We start from the raw sequence: 22,085 nt of genomic DNA on the forward strand, positions 1-22,085 counted from the left end.
ATAACAATAATAATAATAGTATTTGTTAAGCTCTTACTTTGTGCCAAGCACTGTTCCAAGCGTTGGGGGAGATTGATCAGGCTGTCCCACATGGGGCTTTCAGTCTTCAACGTGGCTCAGTGGAAAGAGCACAGGCTTTGGAGTCAGAGGTCATGGGTTCAAATCCAGCTCCGCCAATTGTCAGCTGTGTGACTTTGGGCAAGTCGCTTCACTTCTCTGCCTCGGTGACCTCATCTGCAAAAATGGGGATGAAGACTGTGAGCCCCTCATGGGACAACCTGATCATCTTGTAACCTCCCCAGTGCTTAGAACAGTGCTTTGCACATAGTAAGTGCTTAATAAATACCATCATTATTATTATTATTCTCTGTGCCTCAGTTCCCTCATCTGTAAAGGGGGATGAAGACTGTGAGCCCCCCGTGGGATGACCTGATCACCTTGTAACCTCCCCAGCGCTTAGAACAGTGCTTTGCACATAGTAAGCACTTAATAAATACCATCATTATTATTATTCTCTGTACCTCAGTTCCCTCATCTGTAAAGGGGGATGAAGACTGTGAGCCCCCCATGGGATAACCTGATCACCTTGTAACCTCCCCAGCGCTTAGAACAGTGCTTTGCACATAGTAAGCACTTAATAAATGCCATTATTATTATTATTATTCAACCCCATTTTCCAGATGAGGTGACTGAGGCCCAGAGAAGTGAAGTAACTTGCCCAGAGTCAGCCAGCTGGTAAGTGGCAGAGGCGGGATACCAACATTATTATTATTCATTCATTCAATCAATCGTATTTATTGAGCACTTAAGGTGTGCAGAACACTGGACTAAGCGCTTGGGAAGTCTGTCCCCCTGCCCCGTAAGCTCATTGTGAGCAGGGAATGTCTGACTGAATGAATGACTGATGACTGTTATTTATTACTCTATTTATTTTACTTGTACATATTTATTCTATTTATTTTATTTTGTTAATATGTTTTGTTTTGCTCTCTGTCTCCCCCTTCTAGACCATGAACCCGCTGTCGGGTAGGGACCGTCTCTCTATGTCGCCAACTTGGACTGCCCAAGCGCTTAGTCCAGTGCCCTGCACACAGTAAGCGCTCAATAAGTATGATTGCACACAGTAAGCGCTCAATAAATACGATTGAATGAATGAATGAACATTATTATTATTCATTCATTCGATCAATCGTACTTATTGAGCGTTTACTGTGTGCAGAGCACTGGACTAAGCGTTTGGGAAGCCTGCCCCGCCCCCCTCCCTCTGTGAGCTCGTTGTGAGCAGGAAGTGAATATGTATATATATGTTTGTACATATTTATTACTCTAGTTATTTGACTTGTACATATTTATTCTATTAATTTTATTTTGTTAATATGTTTTATTTTGTTGTCTGTCTCCCCCTCCTAGACTGTGAGCCCGCTGCTGGGTAGGGACCGTCTCTAGATGTGGCCAACTTGTTCTTCCCAAGCACTTAGTCCAGCGCTCTGCACACAGTAAGCGCTCAATCAATACGATGGAATGAATGAATGAATGAATTTAATTGTGGGGACTATGTCGCCAACTTGTTCTTCCCAAACGCTTAGTATAGTGCTCTGCACACAGTAAGTGCTCAATCAATGCGATGGAATGAATGAACGAATTTAATTGTGGGGACCGTCTCTCTAGGTCGCCAACTTGTTCTTCCCAAGCGCTTAGTCCAGCGCTCCGCACACAGTAAGCGCTCCATCAATACGATGGAATGAATGAATGAATGAATGAATTTAATTGTGGGGACTATGTCGCCAACTTGTTCTTCCCAGACGCTTAGTCCAGTGCTCTGCACACAGGAAGCGCTCAATCAATACGATGGAACGAATGAACGAATTTAATTGTGGGGACCGTCTCTCTAGGTCGCCAACTTGTTCTTCCCAAGCGCTTAGTCCAGCGCTCTGCACACAGTAAGCGCTCAATCAATACGATGGAATGAATGAATGAATGAATTTAATTGTGGGGACTGTCTATGTCGCCAACTTGTTCTTCCCAAACGCTTAGTATAGTGCTCTGCACACAGGAAGCGCTCAATCAATACGATGGAATGAATGAATGAATTTAATTGTGGGGACCGTCTCTCTAGGTCGCCAACTTGTTCTTCCCAAGCGCTTAGTCCAGTGCTCTGCACACAGTAAGCGCTCAGTCAATACGATGGAATGAATGAATGAATGAATTTAATTGTGGGGACTATGTCGCCAACTTGTTCTTCCCAAGTGCTTAGTAGTGCTGTGCATGCAGTGAGAGCTCAATCAATACGATGGGATGAATGAATGAATTTAATTGTGGGGCGTGTCCCTCTGTGTTGCCAACTTGTCATCATCATCAATCGTATTTATTGAGCGCTATGTGCAGAGCACTGTACTTGTCCTTCCTAAGCGCTTAGTCCAGTGCTCTGCACGCAGTAAGCACTCAATCAACACGATGGAATGAATGAATGCATTTAATTGTGGGGACCATCCCTCTGTGTCGCCAACTTGTCCTTCCCAAGCGCTTAGTCCAGTGCTCTGCACGCAGTAAGCGCTCAATCAATACCATGGAATGAATGAATGAATGAATTTAATTGTGGGGACCGTCTGTGTTGCCAACTTGTTGTACCCAAGTGCTTTGTGCAGTGCTCTGCACGCAGTAAGCACTCAATCAATACGATGGTATGAATGAATGCATTTAATTGTGGGGACCGTCTCTCTAGGTCGCCAACTTGTTCTTCCCAAGCGCTTAGTCCAGTGCTCTGCACGCAGTAAGCGCTCGGTCAATACGATGGAATGAATGAATGAGTGAATTTAATTGTGGGGACCGTCTCTATATGTTGCCAACTTGTACTTCCCAAGCGCTTAGTCCAGTGCTCTGCACACAGAAAGCGCTCAATCAATACGATGGAATGAATGAATGCATTTAATTGTGGGGACCGTCTATGTTGCCAACTTGTCCTTCCCAATCGCTTAGTCCAGTGCTGTGCACGCAGTCAGCGCTCAATCAATACGATGGAATGAATGAATGAATGAATTTAATTGTGGGGGCCGTCTCTCTAGGTCGCCAGCTTGTTCTTCCCAAGCGCTTAGCACAGTGCTCTGCACGCAATAAGCGCTCGGTCAATACGATGGAATGAATGAATGAGTGAATTTAATTGTGGGGACCGTCCCTCTAGGTGGCCAACTTGTCCTTCCCAAGCGCTTAGTCCAGTGCTCTGCACACAGAAAGCGCTCAATCAATACGATGGAATGAATGAATGCATTTAATTGTGGGGACCGTCTATGTTGCCAACTTGTCCTTCCCAAGCGCTTAGTCCAGTGCTGTGCACGCAGTCAGCGCTCAATCAATACGATGGAATGAATGAATGAATGAATTTAATTGTGGGGGCCGTCTCTCTAGGTCGCCAGCTTGTTCTTCCCAAGCGCTTAGCACAGTGCTCTGCACGCAATAAGCGCTCACTACATACGACTGACTGACTGACTGGGAGGGCCAGCAGCTCCTCCGTGACCCCGGAAGTGGTCCCCGCCGGCGCGCGCGCGCATGCGCGCGGGGGGAAAAAAAAATGGGAGGGGGCGACTTCCGCTTCCGGTGGGGGCGGGTCTAGGGGGGGCGACTTCCGCTTCCGGCGGGGTTGGCGTTGTCGGGGCGACCATGCGGCCCCTCACGGAGGACGAGACTCGCGCCCTGTTCGAGAAGCTCCACAAATAGTAAGGGGCGGGCGGGGTGTGTGTGTGTGTGTCTGTGTGTGTTTGTGTGTTCGTCTTCCGTGTCTGTGTTACCGTCCTCTGTGTGTGTGTGTGTCTGTTCTCTGTGTGTGTTTGTGTGTGTGTGTGCCCGTCCTCCGTGTGTGTGTGTCTGTGTTACCGTCCTCTGTGTGTGTGTTTGTGTGTGTGTCCTCTCCTGTGTGTGTGTGTGTGTGTGTCCATTCTCTGTGTGTGTTTGTGTGCCCGGCCTCTGTGTGTTTGTGTGTTCGTCTTCCGTGTCCGTGTGCCCGGCCTGTGTGTGTGTGTGTGTGTCTGTCCTCTGCGTGTGTCCGTCCTCTGTGTGTGTTTGTGTGTGTGTCCTCTCCTGTGTGTGTGTGTCCATTCTCTGTGTGTGTTTGTGTGCCCGGCCTCTGTGTGTTTGTGTGTTCGTCTTCCGTGTCCGTGTGCCCGGCCTGTGTGTGTGTGTGTGTGTGTCCTCTGCGTGTGTCCGTCCTCTGTGTGTGTTTGTGTGTGAGTCCTCTCCTGTGTGTGTGTGTCCATTCTCTGTGTGTGTTTGTGTGCCCGGCCTCTGTGTGTTTGTGTGTTCGTCTTCCGTGTCCGTGTGCCCGGCGTGTGTGTGTGTGTGTGTGTGTGTGTGTCCTCTGCGTGTGTCCGGCCTCTGTGTGTGTGTCCGGCCTCTGTGTGTTGTGTGTGTGTGTGTGTGTTCGTCTTCCATGCCCGTCCTCTGTGTGCGTGTCTGTCCTCTGTGTGTGTGTGTGCCCGTTCTCCTCTGTGTGTTGTGTGTGTGTCCGTCCTCTGTGTGTGTGTGTCTGTCCTCTGTGTGTGTGTGTGTGCCTGTTCTCCTCTGTGTGTGTTTGTCCTCTGTGTGTGTGTGTGTGTGTGTGTGTGCCTGTCCTCCTCTGTGCGTGTGTCCGTCCTCCTCTGTGTGATTGCCCGTCCGTCCTCCGTGTGTGTCTGTTCTCCTCAGTGTGTCCGTTGTTTTGTGTGTGTGCCCGTCCTCTGTGTGCGCCTCCGTCCTCCCCTGGGCGTCTCCATCCATCCATCCACCCACCCACCCACCCACCCATCCATCCATCCACCCACCCACCCATCCTCCGTGTGTCCGCCCTGTGTCCGCAGCATCGGGGAGAACATCCAGCTGCTGGTGGACAGGCCCGACGGCGCCTACTGCTTCCGCCTGCACAACGAGCGCGTCTACTACGTCAGGTGAGGACAGGGCAGGGCGGGGGTCTCCACCCCCACCCCCCCCCATACCCCAATATAACAATACTAGTAATGGTATTTGGTAAGCGCCCACTCTGCGCCAAGCACTGTTCTAGGCACTGGGAGAGATGCAATAATAATAATAACGATGGCATTTGGTAAGCGCTTACTATGTGCAAAGCACCGTTCTAAGCGCCGGGGGGGATACAAGGTGACCAAGTTGCCCCACGTGGGGCTCACTGTTTTAATCCCCATTTTACAGACGAGGGAACCGAGGCTCAGAGAAGTGAAGTGACTTGCCCAAAGTCACACGGCTGACAAGTGGCGGAGCCGGGATTAGAACCCATGACCTCTGGCTCCCAAGCTTGGGCTCTTTCCACCGAGCCGCGCTGCTTCTCTATATACGAGGTGATCAGGTTGTCCCGTGTGGGGCTCACAGTCTTCATGCCAACTTGTACTTCCCAAGCGCTTAGTACAGTGCTCTGCACACAGTAAGCGCTCAATAAATACGATTGATTGACTGATTGATTCATCCCCATTTTACAGATGAGGGAACTGAGGCCCAGAGAAGTTAAGTAGTACTAACAACAATGATGGCATTTGGTAAGCACTTACTCTGCGCCAAGCACCATTGTAAGCACCGGGAGAGATACAAGGTGATGAGGTTGTCCCACGTGGGGCTCACAATCTTAATCCCCATTTTACAGATGAGGGAACTGAGGCTCAGAGAAGTAATAATAATAACAATAATGGTATTTGTTAAGCACTTACTATGTGCCAAGCACGGTTCTAAGCGCTGGGGGAGATACAAGATCATCAGGTTGTCCACGTTGGGCTCACAGTCTTCACCCCCATTTTACTGATGAGGGAACTGAACCACAGAGAAGTTAGGTAATAATAATAATAATAATAATAATAATAATGGTTTTTGTTAAGCGCTTATTGTGTGCCAAGCACCGTTCTAAGCGCTGGGGGAGATACAAGATCATCAGGTTGTCCCACGTGGGGCTCACAGTCTTTATCCCCATTTGACAGATGAGAGAACTGAGGCCCAGTGAAGTGACTTGCCCAAAGTCCCACAGCTGACAAGTGGCAGAGCCGGGATCAGAACAGCGTGGCTCGGTGGAAAGAGCCCGGGCTTTGGAGTCAGAGGTCATGGGTTCGAATCCCGACTCTGCCACGTGTCTGCTGTGTGACCTTGGGCAAGTGACTTCTCTGAGCCTCAGTGACCTCATCTGTAAAATGGGGATGAAGACTGGGAGCCCCACGTGGGACCACCTGATCACCTTGTATCCCCCCCAGGGCTTAGAACAGTGCTCTGCACATAGTAAGCGCTTAACAAATGCCATCATTATTATTATTATTATTATTATTATTATTGGAACCCACAACCTCTGACTCCCAAGCCCGGGCTCTTCCCACTAAGCCACGCTGCGTCCAAAAGGGAGTCCTGGGGACGCGGGGGCGGGGGTGGTCCGGGGGAGTGGAGGGAGAGCGGTCCCTCAGCCGCCTCGTTTGCCACGTAGCGAGAAAATTCTCAAATTGGCCACCAACATCTCCGGGGATAAGCTGGTGTCACTGGGGACCTGCTTTGGGAAGTTCACAAAGACCCAGAAGTTCCGGCTGCACATCACAGCGCTCGATTACCTCGCTCCCTACGCAAAGGTAGGCCTGCCTGTCGGCCCACGCCCTACTCATTCGTTCAGTCATAATTATTATTATTATTATTATTATTATTATTATTGTTTAGTGAGCGCTTACGGTGTGCAGAGCACTGTACTGAGCGTTTGGGAAGTACAATTCAGCAACAGAGGGAGACAATCCCTGCCCGCGGCGGGCTCACCGACTGGAAGGGGAAAGACAGGCATCAGAACAAGTGAACAGGCCTGTGGCCTGGAATGCCCTCTCCCTCCTCAATTCTTCCAAACAATCACATTTCCCCCCCCCTTCAAAGCCCTACTGAAGGCTCACCTCCTCCGGGAGGCCTTCCCAGATCAAGCCCCCTTTTTCCTCAGCTCCCCGTCGCCCCGACTCGCTCCCGTTGCTCTACCCCCCACCCCACAGCACTTGTGTGTATATGTACAGATCTATAATTCTATTTATTTGTATCAGTGCCTGCTTAATTGTTCTGATGTGTATATATATACACACACATATATATACATATATATATATATGTATATATATATCTTTAATTCTGTTTATATTGATGCTACTGATGCCTGTTGACTTGCTTTGATGCCCGTCTCCCCCCTCCTAGACTGTGAGCCCGTTGTGGGCAGGGATTCTCTCTCTCCCCGTTGCTGAATTGTACTTTCCGAGCGCTTAGTACAGCGCTGTGCTCAACAGATACGATCGAATGAATGATCGCTGCCGAATTGTACTTTCCAAGCGCCTAGTCCAGTGCTCTGCACACAGCAAGTGCTCAGTAGATACGATCGAATGAACGAATGCCCCGTTTCCCTCCCACTTGGAGCGAGAACGCCCTCAGTCAGTTCATTCGATCGTATTTATTGAGCGCTTACTGTGTGCAAAGCACTGGACTAAGCGCTTGGGAGAGCAGTAGTAATTGTGGTACTTGTTAAGTGCTTATTGTGTGCAAGCACTGGACTGAGCGCCTGGGAGAGTAATAATAATAATTATGGTACTTGTTACCATACATATGGTACTATACATATGGTACCGTTCTAAGTACTGGGGTAGATATAGGGTAATTAGGCTGTCCCATTTGGGGCTCACGGTCTTAATCCCCATTTTTACAAGTGAGGTAACTGAGGCACCGAAAAGTGAAGTGGCTTGCCCAAGGTCATCCAGCAGACAAGTGGCGGAGCCGGGATTTGAACCCACATCCTCCGTCTCCTTCCACTAAGCCACGCTGACACTATAACAGTAGACACATTTGCTGCCCATCGTTGATAATAATAATAATGGCATTTATTAAGCACTTACTATGTACAAAGCACTGTTCTAAGTGCTGGGGAGGTTACAGGGTGATCAGGTTGTCCCATGGGGGGCTCACGGTCTTAATCCCCATTTGACAGATGAGGTAACTGAGGCACAGAGAAGTGAAGTGGCTTGCCCAAGGTCATACAGCAGACAAGTGGCGGAGCCGGCATTAGAACCCACATCCTCCGTCTCCTTTCACTAAGCCATGCTGACACTATAACAGTAGACACATTTGCTGCCCATCGTGATAGTAATAATAATAATAATGGCATTTATTAAGCGCTTACTATGTGCAAAGCACTGTTCTAAGCGTTGGGGAGGTTACAAGGTGATCAGGTTGTCCCATGGGGGGCTCACGGTTTTAATCCCCATTTGACAGATGAGGTAACTGAGGCACAGAGAAGTGAAGTGGCTTGCCCAAGGTCATACAGCAGACAAGTGGCGGAGCCGGGATTAGAACCACGTCCTCCGTCTCCTTCCACTAAGCCACGCTGACACTATAACAGTAGACACATTTGCTGCCCATCGTGATAGTAATAATAATAATAATGGCATTTATCAAACGCTTACTATGTGCAAAGCACTGTTCTAAGCGCTGGGGAGGTTACAAGATGATCAGGGTGTCCCACGGGGGGCTCACGGTTTTAATCCCCATTTGACAGATGAGGTAACTGAGGCACAGAGAAGTGAAGTGACTTGCCCAAAGCCACACAGCTGACAGTTGGCGGAGCTGGGATTTGAACCCACGACCTCTGACTCCAAAGCCCGGGCTCTTTCTGCTGAGCTTCGCTGCCCATTGTGATCTCACAGTGTAGAAAGTCAGTGGTATTTATTGAGCGCTATGTGCACGGCATTCATTCAGTCGTATTTATTAAGAACTTACTGTGTGCAGAGCGCTGTGCTAAGCGCCTGGGAAAGTACAGTACAGCAGTAAACAGTGACATTCCTTGCCCACAAGAAGATCACAGTCTCGGGGGGTTGAAACAGACATCACTGTACTGGACGCTTGGATGAGAGCAGTACACTTTCTCTGCCCACAATGAGCTTGACGTCTAGCGGGGAGTAGGGAATTGTCAATTTGGGGTTTCGACGACTCCTGTTTCCCAATAATTGCAATTTCTTTTCATGGCCGTCCCTCCTCTACATTTGTAAACTCTCAGAGCAGGGATCAAGGCCCGTTACTCTATGGTACCGTCCTAAGCGCTTAGTACGGAGACCTCCACACAGCAAGAGCTCAATAAATACTAATATTGAATTGGTAGCAAAAGGGGGACGGGTAGGATCGAAGCCAAAGCCCTGCCGAGGTTCGGTAACAATTTGGGTGCAAGCATCGTTGTCCCAGAGTGTTCCCCTTTAGACTGTAAACTCGCTGTGGGCAGGGAACGTGTCCACCGGCTCTGCTGTGGTGTACTCTCTCAAGGGCCCAGGACAGTGCTCTGCACACCGTGAAAGCTCAATCATCACCATCATCATCATCAATCGTATTTATTGAGCGCTTACTCTGTGCAGAGCACTGTACTAAGCGCTTGGGAAGTACAAATTGGCAACACATAGAGACAGTCCCTACCCAACAGTGGGCTCACAGTCTAAAAGGGGGGGACAGAGAACAAAACCAAACATACCAACAAAATAAAATAAATAGGATAGATATGTACAAGTAAAATAAACAAATAAATAAAGAGTAATAAATATGTACAACCATATATACATATATACAGGTGCTGTGGGGAAGGGAAGGAGGTAAGATGGGGGGATGGAGAGGGGGACGAGGGGGAGAGGAAGGAAGGGGCTCAGTGTGGGAAGGCCTCCTGGAGGAGGTGAGCTCTCAGCAGGGCCTTGAAGGGAGGAAGAGAGCTAGCTTGGCAGAGGGGCAGAGGGAGGCCATTCCAGGCCCATGGCTCAGGGAGGGCATTCCAGGCCCAGGCTCAATAAATTCCATGGATTCCGGGGCGGTTTGAGAGAAATCCAGCCCACTCCCATTACTGTTAGTAGTATTGTCGTTGTTGTTGTGCTAACGACAACTCTTCTAGAGTTGCTCTAAAACAACACCTCTTCTAGACTGTGAGTCCGCTGTTGGGTAGGGACCGTCTCTCTATGTTGCCAAGCGCCGCACACAGTAAGCGCTCAATAAATACGATTGAATGAATGAATGAACGCTAAGCACTTAACTGTGTGGCAAAAACTGTTCCAAGTACCGGGGTAAATACAAGTTAAGCAGGTCACCCCAGTAAATCCCAACCACTTTGTCACGCTCTCATCTCTTGCCCTCCCTCCTGCGTGGAACTTTCTGGTTTCACTGGCTCCATCTTCACTCCGTCTTCAAAACTGTACTGAAATCACATCTCTTCCAGGAATCCTTCCTGACTAATCTCATCTCCTCACCCTGTTTCTCCCCTCTAAGGAATTAACTAGGCATGGAAGTCCTTACCCCACTCCCTCCCCAGTCCCCTGCATCTTTAAACACAATCGGTTTCCTTTATCCGGTGTATTTTAGCGTCTCTCCCCTGCTAGACCGTAAAGTGAGGGCGGCGATTGTGCCTACTAACTCTTACTTGCCCGAGCGCTTAGCACAGTGCCTTTTTTTTTTGCTGTGTCTTACAGTATAAAGTGTGGGTGAAACCTGGTGCGGAACAGTCCTTCCTCTACGGGAACCACGTACTGAAGTCCGGCCTGGGTCGCATCACGGAGAACACCGCTCAGTACCAGGGATTGGTGGTGTATTCCATGGCAGACGTCCCTTTGGTGAGTAATAATAGTGAGTTAGACTGTGGGCCCACTGTTGAGTAGGGACTGTCGCTATATGTTGCCAATTTGTACTTCCCAAGCGCTTAGTCCAGTGCTCTGCACATAGTAAGCGCTCAATAAATACAATTGATGATGATAATAGTGGGAGGTAGCTTTCATTTTGGGGGCTATTGGAGAGATTTTTTAGGGTAAGGAACAGAAAATCCGTATTACCTCACAGAACTGCCTCACGTTTTTGCAACCCCCAGATGGGAGAGGATTTAGGCAGAGAATTAAATGCAACTGAGGGAGGGGAGAAGGATGAAAGAGAAAGGTGAGGGCACTCGAGTCTCTTACTTGGATTACAATTCACTCAACCTGCTGTTTTAAAGAAGAGACTTCCCGTCCCTCGTCCTCCCCTTCCATACTCTCTCTTCTTGCAGTTCCTGGAATGTGGAACCAGGAAAATTTCCTCCGCTACGTGGGGAATTCTACAGCGGAGGCAGTTTTATGTGGGTAAATATAGTACCGAGCCAGCGGCGTGGCTCGGTGGAAAAGAGCATGGGCTTTGGAGTCAGAGGTCATGGGTTCAAATCCCGGCTCCGCCAACTGTCAGCTGTGTGACTTTGGGCAAGTCACTTCACTTCTCTGGGCCTCAGTTACCTCGGCTGGAAAACGGGGATGAAAACTGTGAGCCAACTGGGGGACAACCTGATCACCTTGTAACCTCCCCAGCGCTTAGAACGGTGCTTTGCACATAGTAAGCGCTTAATAAATGCCATCAACAAAAAACCAGAAGACATGGAAGACCTTAGAGGGAGTGGAGTGATCATTTTCTAGCAGAGTCACCATCCCGTCTCTTGCATCTTCAGGGTTTTGGAGTGGCGGCCAAGTCTACCCAGGAGTGCCGGAAATTGGACCCCATGGCGATCGTGGTGTTTCACCAAGCCGACATTGGGGAGTACGTGCGGCACGAAGAGACCCTGACTTAAAATCCATCCCCAGAACTTGACACTGGGTGGGGAGGACCGAATGGACGGCCCTGCCTCCGCAGCCCGTCGAAACGGGAGTACCGGGTGGCGACAACACACTGGGACCTTTCCCGGGAGATGGTCTCTAGCTGCAGTCCGTCACAGACGTTGCCAGATGCAGGCAGGACTTGCATATGGGGTGGGTCCAGCGTGGGGGAAGTTACAGCTTTATATCTTTTTTTATGGAGGGTATTAAATTGAATGCTGCGTTTTGTATGGAACAGAGTGGCCTTCTGCCAGTTTCTTTGATTCTTTCCCCTTGCGAGTTGAGGGGCATAAATTTTGAGTAGTTTTTCTGCATTTATTTGGGTACTTCTGGATTCGTGGCAGTGAAACGAGGTAGTATTAGGTGAACTCATAGCCCATTTTGTCTTTATTTCCTTCAGCTTCCTTCTAGACGTGAGCCCACTGTTGTATAGGGACCGTCTCTATAGGTTGCCAACTTGGACATCCCAAGCGCTTAGTACAGTGCTCTGCACACAGTAAGCGCTCAATAAGTACGATTGATTGATTGATTATAGTTAAATTTAATTCCCTGGGATGACTTCGTTTCTCTCTCTTTACAGTAAGGTTACAATCAGGAAAGACAGTACAGACTAATTCAAAAGGCACTATAAAGCTATCCGAGTTTTATGTAACAAGAGAAGTTTTATGCAAGAGAAGCAGCGTGGCTCAGTGGAAAGAGCACAGGCTTTGGAGTCGGTGGTCATGGGTTCAAATGCCGGCTCCGCCAGTTGTCAGCTGTGTGACTTTGGGCAAGTCACTTCACTTCTCTGGGCCTCATCCCTCATCTGTAAAATGGGGATTAAGACTGTGAGCCCCACGTGAGACAACCTGATCACCTTGTATCCCTCCCAGCGCTTAGAACAGTGGTTTGCACATAGTAAGCGCTTAACAAATACCATCATTATTATTATGTAGGAAAAGGGGGTAGGTTCTAGGCCATAAAGATGGCCTAGACTTTTTAGACTGTGAGCCCACTGTTGGGTAGGGACTGTCTCTATATGTTGCCAACTTGTACTTCCCAAGCGCTTAGTACAGTGCTCTACACACAGGAAGCACTCAATAAATACAACTGATTGATTGATTGATAAAGATATTGTGCACCAAAGGGAGATTGCATTAGAGCCGGAGCAAGGAGAAGCCACCCAGAATTGCTGATGTTGATAGCCAAGAATGAGCAGTGTTGAGAGGCTGGGAGTCAAATAGCATAAACTCGGAAGAGAAAAACAAACACACTCCTTTTCTCAAAACCGGGGATAGTCCAATATCTAATTCCATAGCTATTAACCCCCTTTTTTTTCCTTTTTAAAATCTGAGTGGCGATTCCGGGGATTGGGAGAACACTCCTGGAACTGTCACGTTCTCTGTTGGCAAAGGTGTGGGAAGATACCCAACCCAAGTGCTGGAGACAGAGCACCCAAAATGATGATGATGATGATGTTAAGCATTTGTTAAGCGCTTACTATGTGCAAAGCACTGTTCTAAGCGCTGGGGAGATACAGGGTGATCAGGTTGTCCCACGTGGGGCTCCCAGTCTTCATCCCCATTTTACAGATGAGGTAACTGAGGCACAGAGAAGTTAAGTGGCTTGCCCAAGGTCACACAGCTGACATGTGGCTGAGGCGGGATTCGAACCCATGACCTCTGACTCCCAAGTCCGCACTCTTTCCACTGAGCCACCCATCTCGGGGCATCGGTATATTCTATTGAGTATCCTGAGAGGCCCTGTGTGTATAACACCCGGGTTCAGGTCTAGGCTTTAGATGTCCCCATTCCGCACCGCTGAAATTGTTGAATGATAATCCTAGAACTGGAATAGACCCCAAATGATGGAGAGATCCTGGCTGAGGGGGAAGCCGGTTTCTTTAGGACGCCCTCCTCCCCGTCCCTGCCCCGACCCGTTCCGGCAACGGTCAAGGGAAACTTCTCCGGCTCCTCCCTCGCCACTGCGCTACTTGTTCCGCCTTCCAAGGCTCCCGTGGAATTGGAGCCTAAGGATTGAGTTCCTGAACCGGCCCCGAGTCCGGCTTCTCCACCGGGCCGAGGGTGAACAGAAGCAGGACCTTAGCCCGGGCCTCCAGGCACGAGAGATTCCCGCTTGTATTTACGTAGCCTTGGAGATAGCCATTCCTATATTTGATTTACGCAAATCGGCAGAATGCTGATTTCACAGATTTTACTACTTTAGTTTCTGGAGGATACATCGTGGATGGGTGGGTAAAGTTTTGAACAGGATTTGGGGTCCCTGGCCCTTGGGAAGGACAGGCCGGGGTCAGAATTCAGCCTAGCACCTTGGCTTCTGTGAGTCTGTGGTTGTCTGGATCTTGAAGAGTCGCTTCAGGAAATACAACTGCAGAATCCCCGAGAGGACGATCACCAGGCTTTGGATTGAAGACCACCAGTTCACATAGTGGTAGTTGGACTGGAGAATGAAAAAATCAGTCCCCTTCCTCATGCGGGCAAAATTATAGAACCTCCACATATGAAAGACGTTCTGCTGCACCTTACGGGTGCTCTCCTGCCGTGGGGAGGAACAGAGTAAAAGGTGAGCAAAAGTGTTTCTTAGACTAAGGCAAATGACAGTATATTCATCCTGAATCATTTAGAAGTGAGTTAAATTTCCCTCTGTATCCCAAACTGATTTAACAGTGTGGAATTTAACTCACATGTTTTTGCCTGATTGTTAATTAGGAATTCTCTTTGGTTCCGCTTTATTCTTCGAGGAACAGTTTGGCATAGCGGAAAGAGCGTGGGCCAGGACGGGCAGAGGACCTGGGACACCCTCCTGATGTGTGACTTTGGGCAAGTCACTTTTTCTTTGTCTCAATTTCCTCATCCATAAAATATGGATGAGGGGTGAAATATCTTTTCATCCATTCATTCAATCGTATTTATTGAGCGCTTACTGTGTGCTGAGCACTGTACTAAGCGCTTGGGAAGTACAAGTTGGCAACATCTAGAGACGGTCTCTACCCGACAGCGGGCTCACAGTCTAGAAGGGGGAGAGAGACAACAAAACCAAACATATTAACAAAATAAAATAAATATGTACAAATAAAATAGAGTAATAAATACATACAAACATTATATATACATATATATGTATGTGCATATATATGTGTGTGTGTGTGTATATATATATATATATACAAAACTAACAAAATAACATTAACAAAATAAAATAAAAATAAAATAAATAATATAAATAAATAAATATAAATAAAATAAAATAAAATAAAACATATTAAAATAAAATAAATATGTATAAATAAAATAGAGTAATACGTGCAAACACATATATATATACATACAGGTGTATATATATATATGCATATGCATATATATATGTATATATATACAGGTATATATACATATATATATATATATACAGGTGCTGTGGGGAGAGGAAGGAGGGGGCTCAGTCTGGGAAGGCCTCCTGGAGGAGGTGAGCTCTCAGTAGGGCTTTGACGGGAAAAGCCCTTTCGACTGCAAGCCCTTTTAGACTGTGAGCCCACTTTTTAGACTGTGAGTCCACTTTTGGGTAGGGACCGTCTCTATATGTTGCCAATTTGTACTTCCCAAGTGCTTAGTACAGTGCTCTGCACATAGTAAGTGCTCAATAAATACGATTGATGATGATGATGACTGCAAGCCCCATGTGGGACAGTGACTATCGCACCTGATTATCCTGAATCTTCGGTGCTGAGCAGTTAACGCTTAAAAAGCATTTAGTATGATTATTATTATTGGACACTTCTTATCCTTGGGCATGGAAGCTCACTTTGGCAAAAACAACAGCTTGGAATCCCAACTCCAAGACTGACTTTCCTACAGATCCTGCTGTACCAGGGCCTGAAGGTTGCAGACATCATCTTTAAATTGCCACCTTCCTGGTGCCATTTAAATTCCCCCATTTAATTAAAACCCAAGGGTAAAGAAGAAAGGCTTCAAGAGCCCAAGAGTAAATTGAGCTAGTGTAACAGTTCAGGACAGTTATAAATATACCCTTGACCCCTCATTAAGTCATTCTTAACTTCATCAGCATGAAAAAATTAGTACTCTGAGGCCCACGAGCTTTTAGGGCTGTGGCGGTTCTCAAGTAAGTCTACTGTTTCTCCAGATTGTTCTGACTCCCTTCTTTACCCTGAATTTCTGAGAGCAGTTTTCATTTTAATCCGTAAATCTATTTTCTGCGGGGAACATCGCTTACCTCGATTGTCTCCAAGGTATCATTTAGCTTCTTTCTCTCAGTCTTTTCTTCATGGTCCATGTCAAAGCCGTCATAGAAGACTCCGAAGTCGAGAAAGACGTGGACGGAGCCAAAGCGGTTATGGTTATTGTTCAAACAGAGCTGGTAAAAACCTGTAGGAATGCCCAGGTAGTAGTAATAGTAACAATAATGACAATAATCGCTATGAACCAAATACTGTACTAAGTGCTGAGGTGGTTAGAATACAATCAGACCAGACACAGCCCCTGTTCCTCACTGGGGCTCACGGTCTAAGGGGTAAGGAGACCAAGTATTTAATCCCTATTTAACCGACAAAGAAAATGAGGCAAGAAGCGACTTGCCCAGGGTCACACAGCAGGCAAGTGGCAGATCCCAAGAGTAAATTCAGCTAGTGTAACAGTTCAGGGCAGTTATAAATATACCCTTGACCCCTCATTAAGTCATTCTTAACTTCATCAGCGTGAAAAAATTAGTACTCTGAGGCCCACGAGATTTTAGGGCTGTAGCGGTTCTCAAGTAAGTCTACTGTTTCTCCAGACTGTTCTGACTCCCTTCTTTACCCTGAATTTCGGAGAGCAGTTTTCATTTTAATCCGTAAATCTATTTCCTGTGGGGAATATCGGTTACCTCGATTGTCTCCAAGGTATCATTTAGCTTCTTTCTCGCCCGGGTTTAGAACCCAGGTCTCGGACCACCAGTCTGTCACGCTGCTTCTCGGAGTACTGAATCTTCTCCATCCTTCCTCCATCTCAATTTTGGTTCTCATTCACTAGTTCTCATCTAGTAAACAGCTTTTGGACTTCAAATTACTTGGCTAAAGTTTTTTTTTTTTTCCTGCTTTGAACCTGTGGTAAAGAACCAACTTAGATTTTGTATCTTACAGATAACGTGCCTGGTTAAACTCATTCGGGGATATTCAGATCCTGCCTGCCAAGTTTGCCTCTTGAGTCAAGCTACTTCGCTATTCTGCAGCACAAATCTGCCTGGCTTAAGACGATAATTCCTTATTTATATATCTGAGAATGGGATTTTTCTCTTCGCCCCTTACGTGTAGGGTCCTGGAGATTTCAACTTCTTCATAGATCTTCACCTAGAAACTGCAGATTTCTATTTATTTTATTTTGTTAGTATGTTTGGTTTTGTTCTCTGTCTCCCCCTTTTAGACTGTGAGCCCACTGTTGGGTAGGGACTGTGTCTATATGTTGCCAACTTGTACTTCCCAAGCGCTTAGTACAGTGCTCTGCACACAGTAAGCGCTCAATAAATATGATTGATTGATCTTAAATAGTAGGTGGAGAGCTGGGGTAATCAAGGACAGACCTGTCTCTTTGGTAGAGAAATTGATCTGTCCCCGGATGTCCTGGGAGGTGTCAACAAGAAAGCCATCTGGAGTATGTACAGTGGCCTTGACATGCCGGTCCTGTGAAATTCCCAGTGTTCGCTGAACCTGGCACGATACGCAAAACAGGAAGGTTGTATCCTGCTCCAACCCGAAGCAGGAATAAAGCGCTAAATCCTTTGGCTGAAGATAAAACACATTTGGTGGTTAGCGGGGATTTTTCAGACTTATGAGAACACCTTGGCTCAAAGGATGACAGAACGGCCTCACTTGCAGAGTTCCCAGGTGCCGTTGCTTTCTTCTGCATGTCATTGATATTATTCTCTATTTATACCCAAGACCTTCCACCACCTCAGGAGCTGCAGAGGTGGGAGATAGTAGGTAACGCGTTGACGTAAAATCCCCAAGTAGACAAAAAATCCAAGTTCTCTTAGAGCTGAAGGAAAAAGCCAGGCTGTGTTCCCTTCTCTCCACACCATTTCTATCATCAATCGTATTTATTGAGCGCTTACTATGTGCAGAGCACTGTACTAAGCGCTTGGGAAGTACAAATTGGCAACATATAGAGACATTCCCTACCCAACAGTGGGCTCACATGAATGGCAACAGCATGGTTCTGGGAAGTACGCTGTTATTATTTATGACTTACCTCTTCCTCCTCATCAAATGCCTTTCCCCTACCCCCCGATCCCATCTCGGGGCATCGGTATATTCTATTGAGTATCCTGAGAGGCCCCGTGTGTATAACACCCGGGTTCAGGTCTAGGCTTTAGATGTCCCCATTCCGCACCGCTGAAATTGAATTTGGGACACCACATTTTTATTCCGACGACTGCAGTTTCTGAATTCGGCAAACGGGTGGGGAGTGTAGACAAGCCACAGCTCCGCCACTAGCTCTTACGAGCTGGCCCCACTATCAGCGAACCCTGAAATACCCTGTTCTTAGGGAAGTGACTAAATCTTAAAGCACTTTAAAATGGAGTAAGCTTTATAAAGTCAGTTGTGCAAACACAAAATGGAAAGTAATAGGTTTCAAAGAAAGGGAACTGGCCCACGGCGACCTGAAGGGACAAATCCACAGCCTAGATTGGAAGGGGTGGGAATATGTCTGCTGACATAAAAGGGAGTCTACAATGTGAGCCCACTGTTGGGTAGGGACTGTCTCTATATGTTGCCAACTTGTACTTCCCAAGCGCTTAGTACAGTGCTCTGCACACAGTAAGCGCTCAAGAAATACGATTGATGATGATGATGATGAATAGTAAGTCCTTTGTGAGTCATTTAAAAGGGTACAATGCTAAATGCTGCTATTACAAATCAATGTGGACAAACACAGTGAAAGAACCCTGATTAATCAAGGAGGATATGCCTTACTCTCCCTCTCCAGCTGATATAGTTGTTGGGTAGGCACCGTCTCAATATGTTGCCGACTTGTACTTCCCAAGCGCTTAGTACAGTGCTCTGCACACAGTAAGTGCTCAATAAATACGATTGAATGAATGAATGAATATAGAGGCGCAGATGTCCAAAATGCAGGAGAAGAGGGTCATAAAGATCAGCCCAAAGTAGGGTTTTCCTTCCTGTAGCCTAATTTAGGACTCTACCAGGCCGTAAAGAACTAATAATAACAATGCGGTGTTACTTCAGGTCAAACCAGACGGGAGAGGACATTTCGGCAAAAAAGTTATCGAGTACAAGCTGCCCTTTGGGCAGGAGGAGCCCCGAAACCCACCTCGTAACTGAAGTAGAAAGGGTACAATGCTAAATGCTATTACAAATCAATGTGGACAAACACAGTGAAAGAACTCTATCAATCAAGGAGGATAGATCTTATTCTTCCTCTCCAGTTGATATAGTTGTTGGGTAGGCACCGTCTCTATATGTTGCCGACTTGTACTTCCCAAGCGCTTAGTACAGTGCTCTGCACACAGCGCTCAATAAATACTATTGAATGAATGAATATAGAGGCGCGGATGTCCAAAATGCAGGAGAAGGGGGTCATAAAGATCAGCCCAAAGTAGGGTTTTCCTTTCTGTAGCCCAATTTAGGACTCTACCAGGCCGTAAAGAACTAATAATAACAATGCAGTGTTACTTCAGGTCAAACCAGGCGGGAGAGGATATTTTGGCAAGAAAGTTATCGAGTACGAGCTGTCCTTTTGGCAGAGGACATTTCGGCAAGAAAGTTATCAAGTACGAGCTGCCCTTTTGGCAGGAGGCGCCCCGAAACCCACCTCGTAACTGAAGTAGAAGTATCCACTGCGAAGGGCAAACTGCCAGAAGCATTCGGTTCCGCCCGGCGGGACCACGACGGCGAAATCACAGCGGTCGGCTCCTCGGAAGAGCGCCGGGTCACTGGCTCCGTGGTGGGGCTGGGACGCCTCCCCCCTAGCCGGGGTCACCAGATTCAGGGGCACCAGCGTAGCCGTGAAGAGCAAAAAGAACATGATGTTGCCTTGGGGATCCGGGTGCTTTGCCTTGGGCAGAGCAGCGCCAACCAGTTCGGGTGATTGAGGGCTAATAATTAACTCTACTCATAACTTCCCGGCACCAGTTGGCCGTGTCTTTTCCATCATCATCATCAATCGTATTTATTGAGCGCTTACTATGTGCAGAGCACTGTACTAAGCGCTTGGGAAGTACAAGTTGGCAACACATAGAGACAGTCCCTACCCAACAGTGATGCAATTTGAGCGTTCCTCGTTGGCGTTTCCATCATCATCATCATCAATCGTATTTATTGAGCGCTTACTATGTGCAGAGCACTGTACTAAGCGCTTGGGAAGTACAAGTTGGCAACATATAATAATAATAATAATAGCATTTATTAAGCGCTTACTATGTGCAAAGCACTGTTCTAAGCGCTGGGGGGTTACAAGGTGATCAGGTTGTCCCACGGGCGGCTCACAGTCTTCCTCCCCATTTTACAGATGAGGGAACTGAGGCCCAGAGAAGTGAAGTGACTTGCCCAAAGTCACACAGCTGACAGTTGGCAGAGCCGGGATTTGAACCCATGACCTCTGACTCCAATGCCCGGGCTCTTTCCACTGAGCCACGCTGCTTCTCTATAGAGACAGTCATCATCATCATCATCAATCGTATTTATTGAGCGCTTACTATGTGCAGAGCCCTGGACTAAGCGCTTGGGAAGTACAAACTGGCAACATAGAGAGACAGTCCCTACCCAACAGTGGGCTCACAGTCTAAAAGGGGGAGACAGGGAACAAAACCAAGCATACTAACAAAATAAAACCCAACAGTGGGCTCGCAGTCTAGAAGTAGTCACGGTCATCTACACAGTCATCAATGCCATCTTCCCTTTAACTGGACATCTTCCTGTCCAGTGTCAAACACTTTGGGACTACAAACCCGTGCGAAGGAACCGGTTAGAGGGCAAACCACTCTCTCTCTCTTTCTCTCATCCCTTCCAAGACATGTTTCTGCGGGGGTAGTGGGTACGAGTAGGTGGGTGAAGTGCACACCAGAATTTTTAAATACAAAAGCCACCAACAGTCAACGGTTGCAGCGTTATCGATTTCTCAACTGAAGCAGCAGGGCCTAGAGGAAAGCTCACAAGCCTGGGAGACAGAGGACCTGAGTTCTAATGCTGCACCGGCCTCTTCTCCGCTGTGACCTCGGCCAAGTCATTCAACTTCTCTATGCCTCAATCAATCGTATTTATTGAGCGCTTACTGTGTGCAGAGCACTGGACTAAGCGCTTGGGAAGTACAAGTTGGCAACATATAGAGACAGTCCCTACCCAGCAGTGGGCTCACAGTCTAAAAGGGGGAGACGGAGAACAAAACCAAACATACTAACAAAATAAAATGGGAATTAAATCCTCCTCCCTGACTTAAACCACGGGTCCTATGTGGGAAAGGGACCGTGTCCAACCTGATTACTTAGTATTTCATCCATTCATTCAATCGTATTTATTGAGCGCTTACTGTGTGCAGAGCACTGTACTAAGCGCTTGGGAAGTACAAGTTGGCAACATATAGAGACAGTCCCTACCCAACAGCGGGCTCACAGTCTAAAAGGGGGAGACGGAGAACAAAACCAAACATACTAACAAAATAAAATGGGAATTAAATCCTCCTCCCTGACTTAAACCACGGGTCCTATGTGGGAAAGGGACCGTGTCCAACCTGATTACTTTGTATTTCATTCATTCATCCAATCGTACTTATTGAGCGCTTACTGTGTGCAGAGCACTGTACTAAGCACTTGGGAAATACAAGTTGGCAACATATAGAGACAGTCCCTACCCAACAGCGGGCTCACAGTCTAAAAGGGGGAGACGGAGAACAAAACCAAACATACTGACAAAATAAAATGGGAATTAAATCCTCCTCCCTGACTTAAACCACAGGTCCTATATGGGAAAGGGACCGTGTCCAACCTGATTACTTTGTATTTCATTCATTCATCCAATCGTACTTATTGAGCGCTTACTGTGTGCAGAGCACTGTACTAAGCGCTTGGGAAGTACAATTTGGCGACCCCAGTACACAGACCAGCGCTTAACACTTAGTAGGCACTTTACAAATGCCATTAGAAAAGAAACTCAATGGTATTTATTGACCACTCGGTGTGCATAGCACTGTATTAAGCGCTTGGGTGAATACGATACAAGTCGGTAAACACATTTTTGACGCGGTGATACACGTAACGCCATAGAGGAGCCGGCCAGGATGGCCACTGCATTCCTTGTCAGCTCTATCTGGATCTTCAAGATTAGTTTACTCCTTTGGAAAGCTGTTTTTAGCCCAGGGACTTACAGGCTGAGGGGGTCACTGGAGGAGATCACCGCGCCAGAAATGGGGCTGTGGGGATGAAGTCACTGAATTTACTCCCACAGCTCCCGGGGCAAAACAGGCAGCTGTCCTTTGCTGCACACCG

The 22,085-nt window shown here is 47.3% G+C and overlaps 2 protein-coding genes across 2 annotated transcripts; one reads left to right on the forward strand and one right to left on the reverse strand.

Moving 5' to 3' along the window:
- Window positions 1–3,635: 3,635 nt before the first annotated feature.
- Window positions 3,636–11,832, forward strand: NIP7 (nucleolar pre-rRNA processing protein NIP7). The gene is made up of 5 exons (XM_038754217.1): window positions 3,636–3,710; window positions 4,827–4,913; window positions 6,437–6,575; window positions 10,458–10,598; window positions 11,453–11,832. Exons 1-5 carry the CDS (start codon window positions 3,655–3,657, stop codon window positions 11,570–11,572), a joined length of 543 nt encoding a protein of 180 aa, XP_038610145.1. The 5' UTR covers window positions 3,636–3,654; the 3' UTR covers window positions 11,573–11,832.
- Window positions 11,833–13,799: 1,967 nt separating this feature from the next.
- TMED6 (transmembrane p24 trafficking protein 6) lies at window positions 13,800–19,630 on the reverse strand. Its single transcript, XM_038754338.1, has 4 exons — window positions 19,418–19,630; window positions 17,166–17,292; window positions 15,825–15,976; window positions 13,800–14,132 (listed from the first exon to the last, which is right to left on the reverse strand). The coding sequence occupies exons 1-4, from the start codon at window positions 19,628–19,630 to the stop codon at window positions 13,899–13,901; spliced, it is 726 nt and encodes a 241-aa protein (XP_038610266.1). The 3' UTR covers window positions 13,800–13,898.
- Window positions 19,631–22,085: the final 2,455 nt, after the last annotated feature.

This window comes from Tachyglossus aculeatus, chromosome 11 (genome assembly GCF_015852505.1).
Source record: "Tachyglossus aculeatus isolate mTacAcu1 chromosome 11, mTacAcu1.pri, whole genome shotgun sequence".
NCBI classification, from domain to species: Eukaryota; Metazoa; Chordata; class Mammalia; order Monotremata; family Tachyglossidae; genus Tachyglossus; species Tachyglossus aculeatus.

Coding starts and splice junctions, on each gene's coding strand:
- NIP7 (XM_038754217.1), top strand. CDS start 3,655: ATGCGGCCCCTCACGGAGGACGAGACTCGCGCCCTGTTCGAGAAGCTC. Junction 4,914..6,436: donor GAGCGCGTCTACTACGTCAG/GTGAGGACAGGG, acceptor TTTGCCACGTAG/CGAGAAAATTCTCAAATTGG. Junction 6,576..10,457: donor ACCTCGCTCCCTACGCAAAG/GTAGGCCTGCCT, acceptor TGTGTCTTACAG/TATAAAGTGTGGGTGAAACC.
- TMED6 (XM_038754338.1), bottom strand. CDS start 19,630: ATGTTCTTTTTGCTCTTCACGGCTACGCTGGTGCCCCTGAATCTGGTG. Junction 17,293..19,417: donor ACTTCTACTTCAGTTACGAG/GTGGGTTTCGGG, acceptor GTATCGTGCCAG/GTTCAGCGAACACTGGGAAT. Junction 15,977..17,165: donor TTTCTCTACCAAAGAGACAG/GTCTGTCCTTGA, acceptor GCATTCCTACAG/GTTTTTACCAGCTCTGTTTG.